General features: G+C 39.7%; 1 protein-coding gene across 1 annotated transcript in view; it reads left to right on the top strand.

Annotated features, from left to right (window-relative positions):
* Positions 1-1890: 1890 nt before the first annotated feature.
* The window catches only part of LOC150089376 (polyamine deacetylase HDAC10-like), a 162386-nt gene continuing 142381 nt past the window's right edge, over positions 1891-21895 (top strand). The window contains exon 1 of the mRNA XM_090389961.1: positions 1891-1935. Coding sequence (XP_090246087.1) covers positions 1891-1935 — 45 coding nt within the window. The remainder of the gene's footprint in view (positions 1936-21895) is intronic.

Raw genomic sequence — 21895 nt, 5'->3', positions numbered from 1 at the left:
GAATCAACTAATTTCAGACAGAGATATAGGATCTCTCAGAGGAGTTTTCTTTTTGAAAGCTCAGAAATTAATCTCAGAACATGCCCAGTATACAGACACAATACAATGATGTTGCAGAAATCTGAGTTTCCTTGGTGCTAGTCAACAAAAAGAACCTAACCCATTTTGCCCAACAACTTTTGCTATATTGGCATATGTTTTCCACATTAAGATATGCACATAAAGTAACCCGCACTATAAGTACCAAATATCCCCTTTAAAGGCCATAATAAGACTTTTTGCACTACATAGCAAGTGTGTAGTGTGGTCAGGGGCGGAATGGACCTGGTGGAGAGGAGGTAATCGCTGACGTTGCCATAGCGTTTGTAACGTGTTACTGCTACAAAGGGGGGGGGGGGAGAAGGTCAGTTCACTTCTGAGTGTGGTGCCTATTTTTAATTTTCTTCCTGAAATGGTTGAGGCTCCCAGAAATTTCAAAAGTCCTGGAAAAAAAAAAAAAAAAAAAAATCAGAATTCAATTACAAAAAATAAATAAAACACCCCGTTTAATGTTTTCCAACTGCGGACTTCTCCACTCCTTAGTACAATAAGTACTAAGGAGTGGAGAAGTGAGTTACAGAGAACTCACCATTCAGTGAATAAATTCGCCAATCAATTCATGATTAGAGAAACACCTGTTAAATAGCTGCTGTAGGACTTGTGGACATTATTTACTTTAGTTACTTAATTAGAAATCTTTACTGCAATAATATTAATACGAATCGATACACTGCAGCATTGCTCTTCACGGCCACAGGAAAGGGGTTAACAGTGATAATACAGTACATAAGAGAAATAAATGGATAAATAATAATAATAACAGATTCGATAAATCAAACATATATGAAAGCATAAAACGAAGTATAGCTCAAAGTAGAGTACAATTACATACAACACAATATACAAAGAAAATATAGGTGGAACAAATAATTTTATATTGTAACAAAAACAGGTAACGTTCTTTGCACTGAAGCAGAAGTACAAAGTTTATCATTACTCATCGTAATACTGAATACGTTAGTAAGCCTAACTTCATTTCAGATAGTATTGTTGGCTTGAATTGGCATTAAGATCAGCTTCGAGAACAAGGATCAAGGGCAGGGATATACAACTCAAGGATCCGGCGTCTGTATTCCCTGTCGCAAGCAAACTTGTTAAGGTCAGCATCCAGTGATTGGGCACATGAGAGCAGCTGAAAAGGCACAAACCTATCGGATAAGTGAAGGCGGGCGAGATGTGGGCACAGAGTTGGAGTCGCTCTGAGAGAAGGCCGAGGGACATTCCAAGAGTACAAGTTCCAGAATAAGTGCCGAAATCTGGCCAACGATCAAGTTAATAGTCGTGGTAAGACGCTTATAATTACTAACTTGTAAAGACTTGTAATTACTGACTAGCAGTACTAATTACCATTAAATACTTAATTAGCATACACATATTTATATAAGTATATGAAATAATGCAAACATTAAAAAGTATACCATCTGTAGGGCGACCCTCACCGGTAGCACTGTGATTATAATGCCCAACCTCCCACACTGGATAAAAGGCGGGTTGGAAACCCGTCAACGACGGATGGAATTTTTATGGATTTTTTCACAACTTGGACAAGTTAATCGATTTGGTACGAGGGTTGCATGGTTTTTTCTCCCTGAAACTCAAGTTATTCGTCTAGCAAAGAGGCAAACCCATCGAAGGGTAGACAAAATTACAGACAGAATATATTGATGACTCATAGCCGTAGTTGCTTTGGCACTTAACGCACATCATATCATTGGTATGTCATCATATTCTTTAAAAAAAGAACGATGTAAACAGCTGTTTACCATTTTTTTTATTTTGTTTTTTAGGACAATGTCTAGCCGTTCTGAAGAAGTGGATGGTTGTTTCTCCTATCTGGTATGTATTCATAAAAAATGAACAAATAATTAAATTTATGAAAAGGTTTATATATTTCATGTATTTTATAGATACATTGTAGTTTCCTTCTTTTCCCCTAATTTTGTATTGTTTATGTTATTACTGCAAAATATAACAAACTTTTATACAGTTGGAGAAAAGAGATAAGGAAGCGTACTTTTGGATATGTTGCTTAAATGGAAATTTCTTCTAGAATCGGTCTTGATGCACTGTAACATTCGATGGTGGTAACATAATGATCTGGCCTGCCCCTGTCGTGTGTGCATTGAATCTTAAATGCTGATCCCACCTTGATTATCTTGGACAATTACACTCTACTCGTATTATACAACTCGCTCAATAAACTGGAAATTTTTCCTTAGAATCACAGAGTCATGATTTTGATTCAATTGCACGTGAAACCGAGATGTTCGAGCAAGAATTGAAAGTCAGTCGTAGAGGCGCAAATTCTGCGAGTCTGCATACCTTGCTGAGAGTGTGTCTTACAAAATTTTTTCGGTCATGATTATTGCGTTTAGCTACAACAAATATTAATTTTTGCGTATTTTAAACCTTGCAAACTTCCTACAAAGCAGGCAAATCGACCAGAGAACACATGCAATTTACAGACACAAATACACATGGGTAGTTGAAGTAACTTTCTGGGCGACTCTAATAAAGAGCTTTTTTTTTTTTAAAGAGTTTTTTGACACACTTCCTAATATCAACCACGGCAAAGTGGAGGACCACCATCAAGGTCGAGAACATCACAACCAGACCGATACCCATCAGAAGAGGAACCTTCCAGGGAGATGTTCTGAGCCCACTATGGTTCTGTCTAGCATTCAACCCACTGTCCATCATGATCAATAACAGCAATTATGGATATACCCTAAAAGAAGGGAGGAAGAACCTGTACACCCTCTCTCACCTGATGTACATGGATGACATCAAACTCTATGCCGCAACTGAGAATCACCTCCAGATCAGCAAAGAGTTCAGCACTGTCATCAGGATGCAGTTTGGTCGACAAATGCAAGAACCATCAATGAAATCTAGTCTGGGAAAACTAACAGCTTTGGACCGTAAACTGGTTATGCAACCTTTATTGATAATGAAGAGATTGAAGCCATGACGGAGAGATATACAAATATCTGGGGATTATGCAGGCCCACTAATTAGAACACGAGGAGATCAAGGTCCACCTGACTTAGAAATACCATTTGAGACCTAGAAGACTGCTAAAATCAAAGCTGAATGGTAGGAACGTTGTTCCAGCCATAAATACTAATGCAGTTCCAGTACTAATATATTCCTTCGGGATCATAGATTGGTACAATACCGCTGGAGGAGATTATGAGATCGACTAGGATAATGATGACCAAGAGCCGTCAACACCACCCCATCGAGAGACTGACCATAGCACGTAAAGAAGGAGAGAAGGACTGACAGACCTCATTCAGCAAGAGAGAAGGCGATTAAGAACCTGCGCGATTACTACCTGGAAAACACAGTGCCAGTCTACCAAGAAAAAAAGGTAGACAAACAACCCCAACAATAAGGGAAAAACACTGACACAGACAGAAGAAACAAAGACAGAAAGTTGGGCGAAAAGGCATTCTATGATGTAGTGTCTATGAAAAGACACTACAGTGACTTCCATCAAGACTACATAGATAAGATGGCTTCCAACGCTTGGCTCACGAGACCGAAGGATTCATGCTTGCCATCTAAGATCAGGTAAGAACTAGGAACTACAAGAAATACATCACTAAACGGAATAAAAGATGACACATGTCGAGGATGCCACCTGGCCCCCGAAACAACCCAGCACATCACAGCAGGATGCAGGGTGATCACCCATTACACTCACACAGACAATCAGGTGGCTAGGATAAGACATCAGAAGCTAGTGCAAAACTACCAGCTGTTCAAAGAACATTTACCATATTACAGGTACAAGCCTCAGGTCATATTTTGGACCTCTGCTCACAGACTATAATGGGACCATACCATAATGATCGACAAGCCGATCCCGCACAACAGATCAGACATAATCCTCATCGACAAGAAGGAAATGGCTGCCCACCTGATTAACATTTAAGGGCCCCAACACCAGCAACCTCCAGAAAACATACGAGAAAAAGAACAGGAAGTACTCAGATGTAAGGGAGGAAGTCAAAGATATTGAGTATGTTGAGAGTCTAATGGCTCCTGGGATTTCTCCCATCTCCGCGTACGTTCTCTGTATCTAGTGACAGTGCCCTGTTAATGCCAGAGGTTTGACAGTGTGTGGGTCATGTAGAATGTAGTATGTTGTGCCCATTGTTCATCCGGCCTGTCAGCCGCCGGGCCCCACTAGGGGCCCGACGTTACCATACCCAGCGACGGGGACGCCGGCATTTTGTACCAATAAGACTAATTGTACTCTGGTAGGTACTGCCACCTACTTTCCTGAGATTTCAGTGGCTAGGACCTTAAAAAAAAAATTTATTCACGGTTTTCTTAATAATCCGATTTGTTTAAACATTGAGTGGGGTTTTCGCTGAATGAGTTTCTCTAGAGGTCTAATAGTTCAGGCAGTAATTTTGGTGTATTAGATTTGGACCTGTGAGGTAATATGCTGTATACGAAAAGTTTTGGGAGGGGAGACAGAAGACTGGGTGATACAAGTAGAAGAAAGGGACTGATAGGGAAGGTGGTCCCTCGTTTTTCAGTGGGCATGCCATTCCACACCAGAAGGAAAAGTGGGGTGGTGGGAGGGGGGAGGAGACAGCGAAAGTGTCGTCCCCCTCGCCTAGGAAAGGGGGGGAAAGCAGGCTGGAATAGATGTCCAGCCCCGTTTGCCAGATGGCCTTTCTCAGTTTTCAAGGAAACCGTCCAAGGTTCAGTGGATGTTCGTTCCAGTCATTGTATTTAGGTAGTGCTTTCAGGAGTCACTGCACCATGGAGCACTCAGTGGTGCACGGGGAAAGAGACCGTTTGTCGTTTCCATTTAGTCATTGCGGTTTTCTCGTTTTTTCTAGTCCGGTTTTCTGGTTGTTGTCTTGTCTGGTTTCACCTTGGGAAGGTTGGTGAGAACGTAGGCATTTTGTTGCGTTGTTCTGTATCACCATTTTTTATGTCACTCTGTGTAAAGCGATGAGTGTTCTTCGCCTGGTGAAGAGCTGCTGAGCAAAGTTTGTTAGTGCTCCATATTCTTCACTCGAGTCCAGCAAATGTGATTCCATATTTTTGGGAAGTACTTTATTGTAGTCATTAACGTACGTCGCAGGTCCTCATAGCTTGGGCAGTTATACATGACGTGTGTCCAACTCTCCGCTTCACCACACACGCATCTCGGGTGTTCTTCCAATCCCATCTGGGCCAGCTTTTCTTTGAAGGCGCCATGGCCTGTCAGTACATATGATATGTGACATATGGTGCCAAAGAGCCTCCATAAGAACCTAGCAACAAGAGTCTACCGAGAGAACACTTACATGGAACTCCAGAAAACCGCAATCCTGAACACCTGTAGGACAGTAAGATAGTTTCTCAACCATCAGTAACAATAATAATAGTAACAACCAACCACCCCATGCACTTGGTACCAGTGCCCATCACGGGGCGTAAAAATATCCCATAAAGGAGAAATATATATATATATATATATATATACTGTATTAATAATAATAATAATGAAAAATAAATAAATAATAATAATAAAAATGGGCAAAGAAGAACCTCCATGGTAGACACTACAATGACCACCATCAAGATGACATAGCTAAAATACCTGCCAATGCATGGTATGGTTCACGAGTGGAGCGGGACGCTCTTCATCAAGACTGGAAGATTCATGTTCGCTATCCAAGACCAGGTAATCAACACCATAAACTATAACAAATACATCGCAAAGGAGCCCTCAGTGTCAGATGACCCATGTCGACGATGTCACCTGACCTCATAAACGATCCAGTACATCACGCAGGATGCAAGGTGATCACCCAGACGGAGTACTCTCTTAGACACGGCCAGGTAGACAATATAATACATCAGACGCTAGCCAGGAAATGCCACTTGATCAAAGAAAGTGTTCCGTATTACAAGTACGAACCCCAGGCAACACTAGAGACCCCAATCAACAAGCTGTAGTGGGACCATGCCATAATAGCAGACAAGACAAGCTCGCAGAACAGACTGTCGACAAGAAGGAAAAGGCTACCTATCTGATTGGCATAGCAGTGCTCAACACTGGCAACCTCCAGAAAACATGAGGAAAAGATCAGGAAGAACACAAACTTAAGACAGGAGGTCAAAGAGGGATGTGGCATATGCAACAAGTAACGACTATCCCGATCATCGTGTCAACCACTGGTATAGTGCCAAAGATCATACATAACAGCCTAGCAGCAATAGGTCTCCCAGAGAACACCGACCGGTACAAGGAACTCCAGAAATTCGCAATCCTGAACAATTACTGTAACATAGTCAGAGCAGATGGGCTGAGAGGTGGCAACTGAAGTTTAACATTGACAAATGTAAAGTACTGCATATGGGTAGCAGTAACCCCAGAGAAACGTACCAACTGTGTGGTACTGCACTCAGGTTAGTTGAGAATGAAAAGGTTTTTTTTTTTTTTTTGATTTGGTAGTTGTTGGCGCATCGGCTTCTGTGGCCATATTGCACCTCCCAAGGTTTTTGCAGTACTTTGATCCAAGCCCGAGGCGAGAATCGAACCCGCGACCTTTGGGCTGCCGGGCAGGTACTTTACCCACTCGGCTAGCCCGGTCGGCCAGAATGAAAAGGACCTGGGGGTAATTGTGCAGTTAGATATGAAGTTTTTTGAGCAGTGCAGACAGGCTGGAAGTGTAGTTCATGGTGTCTTGTCAATGATATACAGAAAATTTGCTAGCAGGGATAAGGAAGTGCAGGCTTCAGGGTTCGGTGCAGGTCTCATTTTAGGAAGGATGTAGAGCTGCTGGAACTTGCACAGAGAAGGGCAACGAGATTGGTGAGTGGAACAAAGGGTTACTCTTACCAAGAAAGACTGAAGTTCTGCAAATTGCAATGTCTGGAGGCTGGACCTCAATTAGAACCCCTCACAAGTGCCTTGTCATTGCAATTTTTTTTTTTTTAGGAAAACCCCAAACACGAAAGGTATCAAAACCTATAGTACTTAGTACCGTGCATGGGTTGAAGGAGAAGTATGGGGGGGGGGATGCCGGAAACTTTGCTCTAGAGACTAAACATAGGTTTCACCACTTTAAGCCTCCAATAAGCAAAGTGGTGGTATTTCACCGGTTGATGAAAGTCGTCTACCACCTTTTTGCAATGACAAGGCACCTGCGAGGTGTTCTAAGTAAGGTCTATAAGGCCTTGAATGGTTTGAGAAAGCTCAATGCTGATGGGATTCTTCCTCTTGTTCAGATTATTCACCTGAGGGGACATAAATTCAAATTGAGGAGAGACAATTGTAGAAAAGATGTGCATAAATTTGCCTTTAGCCAGCGACCCGCTGGCTAAACAAACTTTCATCTTTCATAGTGGAGAACGAAAACTTAAATAGGTTCAAGGCAGAACTAGACAAACATTTGGAGTGAATCAGTGGCGTAGCTACCATGTAGGCAGGCAAGGCAATTGCCTCCGGTCCCGGCGTCTTTGGCTAATTTTATTTAATTGTTTGACTTGACTTGTTTTCATATTAATTTGTAACCTCCTTAGTTATGTGTTTGTGTGTGGAAAACAAATAGGAAAGGTATTTAACAGAAAATCAAGTAAATTCATCTACTGGAAGCCACACTGGAAACGGGAAAATCTGATAACACTGCAATGCGCATTTGATCAAAAAAAGTTTGCTTTATTGTAATTGTTTTTAGGGAACAATATCGGAACAGCAGTTTCCTTGGATGTATATTTGATCTTCTAACGAAATTTCAAGAAAATATTTAATATTTATATTTATAGCTGCGTTATAAACTTCGAAAACTTGTGTGCAAAAGAAGAAAAAAAAAAAATCGTCCGCTATGAATAACGGATTGTTTCTTGAAATGTGTCTTCTTCACAATACTGCAAGATTTCTAACAATACAAAGCTAAAAGATTGCGACTAACTTTTTTTTTTTTTTTTTGTTAGTTGTTGGCGCATCGGCTTCCGTGACCATAATGCACCTCCCAAAGTTTTTTTCACTACTCTGATCCAAGCCCGAGGCGGGATTCGAACCCGCGACCTTTGGGTTACCAGGCAGGTAATTGCGACTAATGGCTGCTCAGAAAGTATCGTTAGAAAATATTTGCTTGTTACGCTTTGATGTCATCGCAAAGGGAGAAATTCAGTTTTAGTACAGAAGCCGAATAAATCCACGGTCATATGCTGTTCTGAGCTGTAATAAAAAGAAAAACCCCGCTGTGGTTTTTGGTAGATTGTGTAATTTCACACAATCAATCCGTGACTGCTAAACACGGTGCGGTTTCTTGTATTCTCTCTCTATTTTGGGATCTCCTCTGACCGGGGTCGTTCCGGAGTATAAACAGAAAATTTGTTTGTAGGAATGCTGCCAACCAATGGCACCAATTATCAACTCTTTTACTGTCCTTCTAATTTACATTGTGTTCAGATGATTCACTTTGCGAAAATTCGAAAGTGTTACATCAATTAGGAGCAAAATTCGTTTCCCCAAACATCAATTAGGAGCAAAATCCGTTTCCCCAAACATCAATTAGGAGCAAAATTCGTTTCCCCAAACATCAATTAGGAGCAAAATCCGTTTCCCCAAACATCAATTAGGAGCAAAATCCGTTTCTCCAAACATAACGAATTACTTTAGAACAATAAAGCACTACTACTACTAATGATTTTACTGGAAGGAAGTATCCACAATAAAACATCTGTACAAGACGAAAACATGCGGTCACTCGAAAGAAAGTAACCGTAGTCATTTGCATTCAAATTCGCACCAGACCAAAATCGGACTTATTAGTACTTCTGCATCCTAGGATGAAGCTGACTTAGAGCTATAATGCTAATTTTTTTTTATTATTTTAATTTTTGTGTTTTTGTATGGGCGGCTCCTAGAACAAAAGTTCATCTCCGCTTCGTTGCTCTGTTCAGTTTTTACAGACTCTGTCAAGGTAAGATGTAAAATATCTGTATCGTGTAAAATAAAAAAATAAAAAAATCATTCCACATAGCACATAGGAATATTGCATGCTGAATGAAGACATGAAAAGGAAGGCAAGAGAGAGAGAGAGAGAGAGAGAGAGAGAGAGAGAGAGAGAGAGAGAGAGAGAGAGAAAAATTCATCCCGCATGGGGAAAGTGACAGGAAAGAAAAACTGTTTGTGAGCTTATGTGTGTGTTCTGTTTTGGCCTTTTGGCTATCTGGAAGCAGTGATCAGTGCCCTCCTCCCTGGGGAACGAGTTTCCCAGGGAGGAAAGAAAAACTTGTATAAGATGAAGGGAGGGAAGGAGAAAAGAGGAGAAGAACTATCCCGGGCCAGAGAAGCCCCAATCCAGAATGGATCGCTAGAACAACAACACAAGCAAAAATAAATAAATAAATAAAAATAAAAAATAAATAAATAATATTAATAATAATAATAATAAATAAAATAAAATAAAGGAAAAATAAATAAATAAAACATATAGGGTGAGAGAGGAGCTGGCCTGGTCTGGGGAGCCGCAGCCTAATGATAGGATGAAGCTGACTTACAACTTTTAGCATCTGTTGTGAAACTGAATACAATAAAGAAATAGACATTAGAACTTCCGCATCCGCGATGAAACTGACTTATTAGAACTTCCGCATCCGCGATGAAACTGACTTATTAGAACTTCAGCATCTCTGATGAAAGTTAGAGCTCTGGAGCTTTGACAATCTCCTGGCCGTCTCACACACATAAGCTCACAAACAGTTTTTCTTTCCTGTCACTTTCCCCGTGCGGGATGAATTTTCTCTCTCTCTCTCTCTCTCTCTCTCTCTCTCTCTCTCTCTCTCTCTCTCTCTCTCTCTCTCTCTCTCTCTTGTCTTCCTTTTCATCTGTCTTCATTCAGCATGGAATATTCCTATGTGCTATGTGGCTCACCACCAAAAGGGTATTTTTATCTCTCTCTCTCCTCTAGGGGTCGGACTAGAAAGGGTGAACTCCCTCCCCTAAGGAGTTTTTTCCCCCAAGTGAATGAAAGGAACTGGAAATTTCAGGAAAATGAACCCTGTTTTCCTTTATTCGGCAAACAGCTACTCTGTCAGCACAAGAGAAGTGAAATTACATTTGCAGCTCAGAATGAAATTCAGGCATCCAAACATATGACACTTCAAGGTGAATTTTTCCGGCATGTGTGTGTGATAATGAAAATTCAATTTTTCTCTTGAAATTTTTTGATTGTATCAAATGCATATCAAGGAAATATCGAAGTATTCAGTAACAATTACAGTTTTCCGATCCGTCACTACGAGTAACGGATTGTTTTCACAAACCTTTACTCGTAGCATATATATTTTTTCTCTTTTTCGTTTGCACACCAGGTGAGATGCATGCGAAGTTCCTTCAACATCAGTTTTCGAAGTTTATAACGCAGCTATGATAGAAATATTTTCTTGAAAGTTCGTAAGAAGATCAAATCATCCATGAAATCATGAAACTGCTGTTCCGATTTAGTCCTCTAAAAACAATTACAATAAAGCGAACTTTTTTTTTTATGAAATGCGCATTGTGGTGATCAGTTTTAGGACAGTTTTTTGTTTTTTTTTTTTTTCCCTTCCATTTCCAGTATGGCTTCCAATAGATGAATTTCCTTGATTTTTTGTTAGTAGATACAATACATACTGAAGAAAGGAAAGAAGATATTTTTGTTTTTCAAAAACAATTCGTTGCAATTCTTTCGTACAACAATTACGAAAAGCAGTAAAGCAAACTGTTGTGAGAGAGCCATGCAAAATAGTGTTCGCAAGTAATGATGCTCAACTGTTTGTTTTCCACGAAATTTGTTTACATTTTTATTTTCTCCTTGGATCACCTTGGTAACGCTAATGATGTAAGCTCGAGTGATTTAATAGTTTTTGCTGCAATTTAAAGGTAGGAAATCAAAGAATATACTTCTGTTATGTATATTCAGTTTCAATTTTGTAAATTGAGTAGAAATTATAGAAATTAGTTTTTTTCAGTGGAGGGGACAACTTTCAAGTTAGGGTTAAAAATTAGAGCGTAGGGAGCGGTCGTAAACAGATACACTGTACTCGTATTCAGGAAAGAAGACCAATATGTCATAACCATAAATCGTGTGCAGTAAGCGAAGGACGTAAGTCGGATTGATCAGTGTCAACGATGGTTAACATAAATATAAATATTAGGACAGTCTGCATCTGTCTCCCGTCTGCACCAATCACAAGCCGTCAAATTTGCACCCTTACCAAGATACGCTGCACTTTTAACCAAATAGGCTTTAGTAACGCTATTGAATCTTATCTTATATTATTTCAATTATTATTATTCACCCTTTTGAAGCTGTTTTCGAAACACCTCACGCTTACCAGGGTAAGTTATTATTTTTATGCTCAGTTGCACCTATGAGACTTAAATTTTAAGCTAGACTTAAAACAAAAAACTGCACATCAAAATTGACTCAACACTCAATAACTCATTTGCCGTTTCGATACGATATTGTCAATTGAAATTTAAGGTACATTAAAGGAACACTTAAAATTTAACGTGGTTTGAATGCGGTATTTATGAATGTTTAACATTCATTTTTTGCAATAAATGTTCATATTTTCGATTTTGTTGATACTTGGGGGAAAAAGCTCGTAAACCCTTTTAAAGGGAGAACTGCCTGTATATAATACAGGCAGTTCTCGCTTTAAAACCAGAAGAAATAGCGGAAAGATAAAAATAAACTGGATATGGCAAATGCAAATATATATATATATAGAACCAGGTTTTTATTACTTGAAACAAAATCATTTTATGACTGTTACTTGAGATTTATTGTTAGTGAAACTTTACTGATAATTTGTTTCTTTAATCAATTTCAGGTGTCCGATGATCTTTTAAGCGGAAATAAAAGGTAAGAAAACATGTATATAACTATACAGTGGCAAAACTGCTGCCATTCTTCTAGGTCCGACACCGCCAGGTGACGGTCCGAATGGTCAAGGGCCCTGGCTGGTTGTTTTTGATTGGTTGTTAAAGAGCATAGGGTACTTTTGAATCTCACTGGGGGGGGAATAGAATACTAAAAAATATTTTTTAGTATTAAATCGTCCCGGTTTACTTTTATTATTTAGAATTCATAACAAGCTGTTATTTAGAATCCATAACATTGCATAACCATGATTCCCTGAGATGGCCGAGCCAGATTGATTACAATTATGTTGCTATGAATCATTAACCATAAATGCAATCAGAGCTATAGAAGCCCGGAATGCAAAATAAAGGATCACCTTTCTACGTCTGGAAGTAGGGCTCAAAAAGGAAGCAAGAAATAGGTAAAAGCAATCTAAAGCAGCAAAATCTAAATCCCATCATTCTACGTCTGGAAGTAGGGCCCAAAAAGGAAGCAAGAAAGTAGGTAAAAGCAAAATCCTATCATGTAGAAAAAATAAAGTAATAAGAAAGTAATAAAGAAATAAGAAAGGGAGAGAAAAAGATGAAAAGAGTATAAATGGTTTATAATTAGAAGAGAGAAAAATAATTTATAGGTAGAAGAGATAAAGAGAAGAAGGGAAAAATAAATATACACGAAAATATGTATACAGAATTAAACGAATTAAGAAAGAATTTTGCCGTATAATTCACAATCCCGGTGGTGTTGTCAAGTGTCAACTACCAGGATTCCAAGTGTAGAAACGGCAATAACGAGTCTATTTCAGGTAGAAAATATATACCAATAAGGGTACAGAAAATGCATAAGTTGAAAACGAAATTTAGTAAAAATTTTGGTAAAACATTAAATTTAATAAAAATTATTGGTTAAAAATTAATGGAAACTGAAATAAGCTGGTGTAGAAAAAAGGAGGGACGATGTAGATGGCATGTAGTCAGAGGCGGATTTAACGGCGGGCGCACCGGGCGCGCGCCCTGGGCCCCGACTTCTGAAGAGCCCACACAAAACCCCAACTTTATACGCAAAACCCCAACAAATTAGTTGAACTAATATGTTCAACTATTAGTTCAAAACTTTGTGATTATTATTATGCTATTATTAATTATATTATACATATATTATATTCAAATTTTATTGGAAATAAAACATTAATAGTACATAATATTTTTTATTTATTTTAAAAAATGGTTAACATGTATTTTTATTTTCCCTGTCTCTCTGTTTTTTTTAAGGGGCCCAATATTTTCTTCTGCGCCTGGGGCCTCAACCTATCTTAATCCGCTACTGCATGTAGTTGAAACAACAGAGACCACTAATTCATACGGAAGGAGACGAAAACAAGAAAAGAACTTACCATAATCAAAAAGCACGAAAGGTAACTGTAACCTAGAAAATTCGAAATACATAGCTTAAATTAACGACATCATAATCAAAACAGAGACAACTAATTCATTTAAATATTATATATATAAAAATTATATACACCGATGAGTCAAAATATTATGACCACCTACCTAACATGGTGTTGGTCCTCCACATGCAGCTAAAACAGCTCATACCTGGCGAGACATGGATGCTACAAGATTTCTAAATGTGTCTTGTGGTATCTGGTTCCAACAAAAACCAGCAGATCCTTTAACTCCTGTAAGGTTCATGGTTGTGACGCCTCAGATCGGAGTTGCTGTTCCAACACAAACCACAGATGCTCGATGGGATTTTGGAGGCCAGGGCAATACCTGGAAGTCTTCCTCATATTCCAGTATTCCCCATATACCAGTCTCGAACAATCCGGGCGGTGAAGCATGGCGCATTATCCTGCTAAAAGATGGCATTGCCAGAGGGGAAGACCATTGCCATGAAAGGGTGTACCTGGTCAGCAATGATGTTTAGGTAGGTGGTAAACGTCAGAGTGCCTGTCACATGGATGACGCAGAGTATCCGAGCAGAACATCGCGCAAAGCATGACACCATCACCACCGGCTCGCTTTTGTCCCACGGTACATTCAGGCGCAATTACTTCCCCAGGTAAATGATGCATTCGTACCTGGCCGTCCACGTGGTGCAACAGGAAACGTAATTCATCGGACTAGACGACCTTTTTCCGATCACTGAAGGTCCAGTTTCGATGTTCGCGTGCCCATTGAAGGCGCTTTCACTGGTGAACGGTGGTTAGCATGGGCACTCGGAGCGGCTTGCAGCTATGCAGCCCCATTTTCAGCAGGGTTCGATGTACGGTGTGTTGTGACACATTACTCCCGTCGCACACATTTCAATTACTGGTGAATTGCGCCATAGTCGCCCTTCTGTTGCCATATACCATCCGGGAGAGCCTTCGCTCACCTCCAGCATCGATGAACTGTGTTTAGCATGTGCACTCGGAGCGACCTGCAGTTATGCAGCCCCATTTTCAGCAGGGTTCGATGTACGGTGTGTTGTGACACATTACCTCCGTCACAAACATTTCAATTACTGCTAGATGCACCATAGTCGCCCTTCTGGTGCCATATACCATCTGGGAGAGCCTTTGCTCACCTTGAGCATCGATGAACCGTGGTCGTCCAATACCTTGCCGGCAGTTCGTGAGTTTCCCCTCCTCGGACCACTTTCAGTAGGTACTAACCACGGCTGACCGTGAGCGTCCTACCAGCCGTACCGATTCGGATATGCTCTGACCCTGGCCATTACAATTTGGCCTTTGTCAAGCTCGCTTAAGTCCGCTGCCTTTCCTTTCCGAAAAACAAGAGTAACACTGATTAACGGAGCTGAGTATCAGGTGTTTTTTATACTGTGTCCTGACTCGCGCACTCGCTATAGTTCACCTGCAGTTGCTTCAATTTGCATAACAACTCGCTGTTTATAATGTTTTGGCTCATCGGTGTATATAATTTTTATATATATAATATAAAAAGTGAGAATAAGAAAATGTAGAGTTTTATATAAGAAATAAAACAGCTTGTATGTATACATGATCGTGTATGCTGTCGTTGGTAGCACAGATGGTAGAACTACCATCCTTCCCCACATCGGGTGGAAAAGACCTGAGTTCGATTCCCGTCGATGACGTGAAGAATTTTATGGGCCTTTTACACAACGTAGTTGAGTAGTCTGTCTCAGGCGAGGGTAGTATGGTAAAAAAATCCGGGAGACGGGTTTTTTTGTCGTCCAGCAAACAAAAAATTGACCACAGATCACATGCAATTTACAGACAGTATATACGGAGCAATATGGCCTTAGTGGCCGATCTTCTACAACAACAACGACCATATATAACGTAAACAGGGGGTTTCAAAAGTATGTGCAAAAAATTTCTGGGATGTATTTCAGCATCCAGAATAAGATAATTCATAATCCGGGTTGTACCTTATCTGATGATTGAATAAAAAACTATTTATATAAAAAACAAAAATTGTGTGCACCGAACACTCATAGCGGGACTTAAGTGAAACTTCATTAGGCGGATATTTATCACTTGACCGAGGATCCCATATTAACCGTATGAATGCTGCAGGCGACGAATCTGCATGAATGGGAGCCTCGAAGATATGATATTTTCCGTTACCAAATCTAGTTTCGGCAAATGCCGTGGCATCGGATGACATTTAAAACCATTTGAATTCGATAGAGCCGGAATTACTTTGTTCTTGAGAGAACCATGACAGCTGTTACAGGCCGATATTTGATTTACATCTTCATTTGAAAATGCTGTTTGAAGAAGAGCGTTATCTCGAGCTGTTACAATCTTCACATCGTTCTTCTACCAAAGCCGATCACACACGGAACAGATTGAACCGAAAAAAAATCATTATCATGGAATGTATGTTTAAACTGTATGTGGATGCTTTGGTGTTTCTTAAAATCCTGTTGCTGCTCTTCCTGCTGTGTATCACGTTCGCTACGTGTTGAACGATTATTATTATTATTATTATTATTATTATTATTATTATTATTACTAGCCATATAGTGCAAGGAAGCCTGAGGCTTATGCTGCACCAGCTAAAAAAAAAAAATTTCCAAGTTACCCAGAGAGAGAGAGAGAGAGAGAGAGAGAGAGAGAAAGTAGAAGGGAATCACCAAGAAGAGAAGAATGATGGTATCCAGCTCTGGAGTACCTTTGGCAGTCCGTTTTGGCTCTTCACTTTTCGTTTACGACTGGAATTCGAGGACTCCTCATCGTTTTCATTTGCAGTATCAACTTCCATAACTCCTTGCAAATTCACTTCTAACATTTTTGGGGACATGTACGTCTCTGAAGATTCAAATCTTAAATGGATCTTCTCTGGCTTCTTTGTTTAACTTCATCGCACGCTGTAATTTCTTCTACTGTAGAAATAGCTTAGATCTCTGGTTTGTACTCACTGGAGGTGGTTTCGGTAGTCGTATTGCATGTATACGTGCTCAATAAGCCTTACAAAAAAGGGATCGAAGGGTAACAGGAGTAATTACAGACCAGTTAGATTAATTTCTGTTCCGGGTAAAATAATGGAGTCACTGGTTAAAGATGCATTGCAGGATCATCTAGACAAGATTGCAACAATAATTCAGACACAGCATGGGTTTGTTAAGGGAAAGTCTTTTCTAACAAATTTGATTGGTTATTATGATGTGGTTACAAAGGAACTGGATGCAAAAAATAATTTTGATATATATTTGGATTTCAGGAAAGCTTTTGACACTGTTGCACATGGAAGACTACTGTACAAATTGGAACAGAATGGTATTAAGGGTAAGTTGCTACAATGGATAAAAGGATGGTTGAGTGGGAGAAGACAGAGGGTGGTAATCAATGGGTGCTGCTCTTCGTGGACTAATGTTATTAGTGGAGTCCCGCAGGGTTCGGTGTTGGGTCCACTGTTGTTTTGTATATTTATCAATGATATTGAAGAAGGTATAGCAGGCTTAGTATTGAAGTTTGCAGATGATACAAAGGTTGGCAGGGTTGATAATGACAAGTGTTACTGCAACAGGATCTAGAAAATTTGGGCAGATGGGCTGAGAAGTGGCAACTGAAGTTTAACATTGAAAAATGCAAAGTACTGCATAAGGGTAGAAATAACACCAGAGAAACGTACCAACTGTGTGGTACTACACTTAAGGAGGTAGAAAATGAAAAAGACCTGGAAGTAATTGTGCAGTCAGATATGAAGTTTTCCGAGTAATGCAGACAGGCTGCCAGGGCAGGTCATCGGGTGTTGTCAATGATATACAGAATTTTGTTAGCAGGGATTGTTTGTTTTTATTTGGTTTTTAGGAGCATTAGCAACTAAGGCTATATTGCTCCGGGATATGCGGTGGTCATTCCCTGACCTTTCCGCATCCTCTATATTTGGTGGTGACGGGCTCGAACCCCGGTCTAATCAAGAAGCTTGTGCTATGCACTGCTGCTCCTTCCCACCTGGCTACGGAGGCGCCTTGTTAGCAGAGAAGAGGAGGTGATTGTTCCTCTGTATAAGGCAGTGGTCAGGCCACGCTTTGAGTACTGCATGCAATTCTGAAGGCCTCATTTTAGGAAGAATGTAGATTTGCTTAAGCGTGTACAGAGAAGGGCAACAAGATTGGTGAGGGGAATAAAGGAATCCTCTTACCAGGAGAGGCTTAAGTTCTGCAAATTGCAGCACATGGAGACTAGGCACCTGCGAGGTGATCTGATTAAGGTGTATAAGGCCTTGAGTGGGTTGAGCACGGTGAATTCTGATGGGATTCTTCCACTTGTTCAGATTATGAACCTGAGGGGGTATAAATTGAAATTGAGGAAGGACAGATGTAGAATAGATGTGCGGAAATTTGCCTTTGTGGAAGTTGATAGGTTAAATAAATTTAAGGAGGAACTGGACAAATATTTAAAGGGGATTGTTTAATTTTTTTTTTTTTTTTTTGGCTGATGCTGCATAAGCTTATACGCTTGCCTTCTTGCATCACTTGCCACTACTACTACTACTACTACGCTTCACTATTAGTCTTCGACATGTTGAATTATAAATTTTTTTCCGTCGAAATTTTGATGTGAAAACATCTATGGTGGCACTGCAGTAAAATCGATTGGTAACGAAATTTTCTTACGAAAACGCAATTCAATTGCCAACGAAATTTTTTTATGAAAATGACGTCACTTTCTATTAGATGGACGTTATAATTTTAAATGACTCAATGACGTCATTTCCTAAATGGTGCTGACTCAGCCACTAAAATGACCGAGTCATTTTAGCAACTGAGGCAAGAATGAAAAATTGTTCCCTTCTGTTAATGATGGCAACGTTGGCAATTATTTAATCTTTCTTTTGGCGCCCCTTTCAGCTTTTCACGTGAAGCAAGCGTCTCGTTCGCCTCACCCGCGGCACGGCTCTTTATACGGTCGAACCTAGACTCTTCCAAACAAATAACAAGTGGCACGACTATACGACTGTCACGCAGAACCCAGGCCATATTGGGAAACGTTCCATGACTTTTGCATCTTGTGAAGGCTACTGAAAGTGAGTTGACGTCGACTACGGCCGGCAGTTCAGGAGTGCTCCAACTTTTTTTTTTTTTTGCATTGTGTTCTGATTGGTATTAGTTTATCAGTATTTAGCGGCACATAGGATTGCAGCGATTGGTGTTCCGCCAATACACGCATTTTAAACAACACGATATACTGTATATATAAAACTAAAGAAAAGAATCGGCAGATCTGAATTCATGCAGTTTTTCTCCTTAATGACTAATAACTGCCATTTTTCATCTTTGTCTCTTCAGTTGTGTTTCGAATGGGTGCATTTTTATTTCATTAACCGTTATGATTCTGGAAAAATGGACGATGGTTAAAATGCAGTTGAGGAAAACCTCTAAGGCTGGATTTAACGAGGTGCAATGGCGCAGATCCCCGCTTTGTGGAAAGTTCTGTGAAGATCCCGTAAAAGCACAATTACTGTCTCTTTATGGGTCTTCCGCAAAGTAGAGGCCTGATTTTTAGGGTTTAAAAAATAAAAATAATAATGTGTGCCAAGACCACAGACTTATGTAAGCTAAGATATGTTTATTGTATTATCCAATTTTTCAATTACTGTATATATTACGAAGTATTAACAAATTTGTGTGTTCTTGCTACTTCTGTCTTGAATACAAAAGTTTTGTCAGATCAACTGTATAAAGTTTTCGAACTCATAAAATAAATAAATAAATAATAAATAAAAGTTAATTCAGATTACTTACTTATATTTTTAATGTACTCTTAATTGCAGAAGTTACCGAAGTAGGCTATTCTGGTATGCGCTGGAGACCAATTTTTCAGATCGTTTTCAGATTTCTTTATTTCGAAAGAATTCGCAAATTTCAAAAGAGTTCGAAACATTCTAACAAACTTCACGTATTTTAAAAATACCTAACTGTTGTACTATAAAAAATTGCTGCTCAGAATGAAAACGTTTTTCCATAAATAAGTAAACGAGATATGCTTACCTTGACAGAAAAATACATTTAACTGAAATTATATTTAATTTTCATACTTGCAGCATAGGTTGCACGAAGCAGAATCAGCGAACTGTGTTTCTTGCTTTCATCCTTCCTTTTATTTTGTTTTTTAGAATATTCCTAATAACGTGAAGCAAAAAGAAATATAGTGCAATAACAACAGAAGGGTCAAATAACATAACGGTAAATCATGAATAAAGTGGGAATCACTGCTACTGAAAACTGAATTCAGTGAACGAACCCGTGTACTTCTGTCCCAAACGAACAACCATGATATAACGAAGCTACTTATTAACGAAGCACTTATTAATAATGAAATTTGGCAAAATTTATGGAAAAGAAACGTTATTGTTTCATGACTGTAGATACTTTAAAACAGCATGTCTTAACTGGGACTCTCGGACCTTCAGTAGGGGAGGTAGGATGCAGAGCTGTTGGCAAGAGGATTGCAAGTAATGTTATTTATTCCAAAAAACAACAATGAACAACAAAATAGTAACATTATATATATATATGTTCCTGTTTATATTATTTGTGGTGCTTATGCGAAGTGCGACAATAAATTTCCCAGATTGGTGCTGTTGCGATCGTGTTCTATAATTTTGAAAATGAATTAGCATTAGCATTACCATTAGTAGAGGCATTTGATGCAAGAAAGCAAGCTTATGCAGCATCAGCCAAAAAAAAAAAAAAAAACTCACTTCCACTTCACCCCTCTGTTCGTTCAAAATACCTGTCCAGCTGAGCCTTAAACTTATTTAGGCTATCAACCTCCACCACAAGGGATGGCAGTCTGTTCCACCAACCAACCACCCGCTGGCTAAAGGCAAACTTCCGCACGTCTATCCTACATCTGTCTTTCCTCAATTTGAATTTATGCCCTCTCAGGTGATTTTCTGAGCTAGAGGAAGAATCCCATCAGCATTGAGCATGCTTAAACCATTCAAGGCTTTATACACCTCTATCAGATCACCTCGCTGGTGCCTAGTCTCCAGACACTGTAATTTGCAAAACTTAAGCCTTTCTTCGTAAGAGCACCCCTTTGTTCCATTCACTAATCTTGTTGCCCTTCTCTGTACTCGTTCCAGCAGCTCTACATCCTTCTTGAAATGAGGCCTCCAGACCTGTATACAGTACTCTAGGTGTGGCCTGACCATTGCCTTGTACAATGGAATAATCACCTCCTTATCCCTGCTGGAAAAATTCCTGTATATCATTGACAATACTCCATGAGCTACTCTTTCAGCCCGTCTGCACTGCTCAGAGAACTTCATATCTGCCTGCACAATCACCCCCAAGTCCCTTTCATTCTCTACCACTGTCAGTGTAGTACCACAGAGTTGATACGTTGCTCTGGGGTTGCTGTTTCCCATGTGTAGTACTTTACATTTGTCAATGTTAAACTTCATTTGCCACCTCTCAGCCCACCTGCTCAACCTTTCCAGATCCTGTTGCAGCAGTGTAGTGTCAGTAGTGTCCTTGACAACCCTGCCAACCTTTGTATCATCTGCAAACTTGGACATTAAGCTTGATATAAAATCATCAATATCATTTATAAATACAGAAAACAATAATGGACCCAACACTGAGCCCTGAGGGACTCCACTAATAACATTAGTCCACGATGAGCAGTGTCCATTGATTACCACTCTCTGTCTTCTCCCACTCAACCACCCCTTTATCCATAGCAGCAATTTGCCTCCAATGTCACACTGCTCCAATTTGTGTAGCAGTCTTCCATGTGCAACAGTATCAAAAGCCTTTCTAAGATCCAAGTATATAATATCAAAGTTATTCCCTGCATCCAGTTCTTTTGTGACTGCATCATAGTATCCAATCAAATTGGTAAGGCAAGACTTCCCCTTAACAAAACCATGCTGTGTCTGAGCTATAACTGAAGTCTTGTCTAAATGATCCTGCAGTGCTTCTTTAACCAGTGCCTCCATTAATTTTCCTGGAACAGAAGTTAAGCTCACAGGTCTATAGTTACTTGTGTCAGCCTTTGATCCTCCTTTGTGAATTGGGGTCACATTTGCACATTTCCAGTCTATGGGTACCTCCCCTGAGTCCAAGGAAGCTCTCATAATTATGGCTAAGGGTTTGCTTACTTCCTTTGCTGCCTCCTTTAATATAACTGGATAGATCCCATCCACCCCGGGTGCCTTTCTTGTGTTTATCTTCAACAGTTTCTCCTCCACTTTACTCCCAGTTATTTCAAGATTCTGTAGCTTACTGCTAGAGTTGAATACACCTCTGGCATTCCCCTTGCTGAATAACTGCTCATGTGTGAATGTCGATTCAAAATATTCATTTAGTTTGTTAGCTACCTGAGCAGGATCATCAACAGTTGACCCATCAATATCAAGTGGACCAATCTGATTCATCCCCTTCCTTCTAGAGTTTACATAAGTAAAGAACTCTTTGCTGTTTTTCTTTGC

Source organism: Mastigoproctus giganteus, chromosome 2 (assembly GCF_048544385.1).
Source record: "Mastigoproctus giganteus isolate SK-2022 chromosome 2, ASM4854438v1, whole genome shotgun sequence".
In the NCBI taxonomy this organism is placed as follows: Eukaryota; Metazoa; Arthropoda; class Arachnida; order Uropygi; family Thelyphonidae; genus Mastigoproctus; species Mastigoproctus giganteus.
The sequence above is the reverse complement of the archived record's forward strand: the minus strand, read 5'-3'. Positions and strand labels throughout refer to the sequence as shown.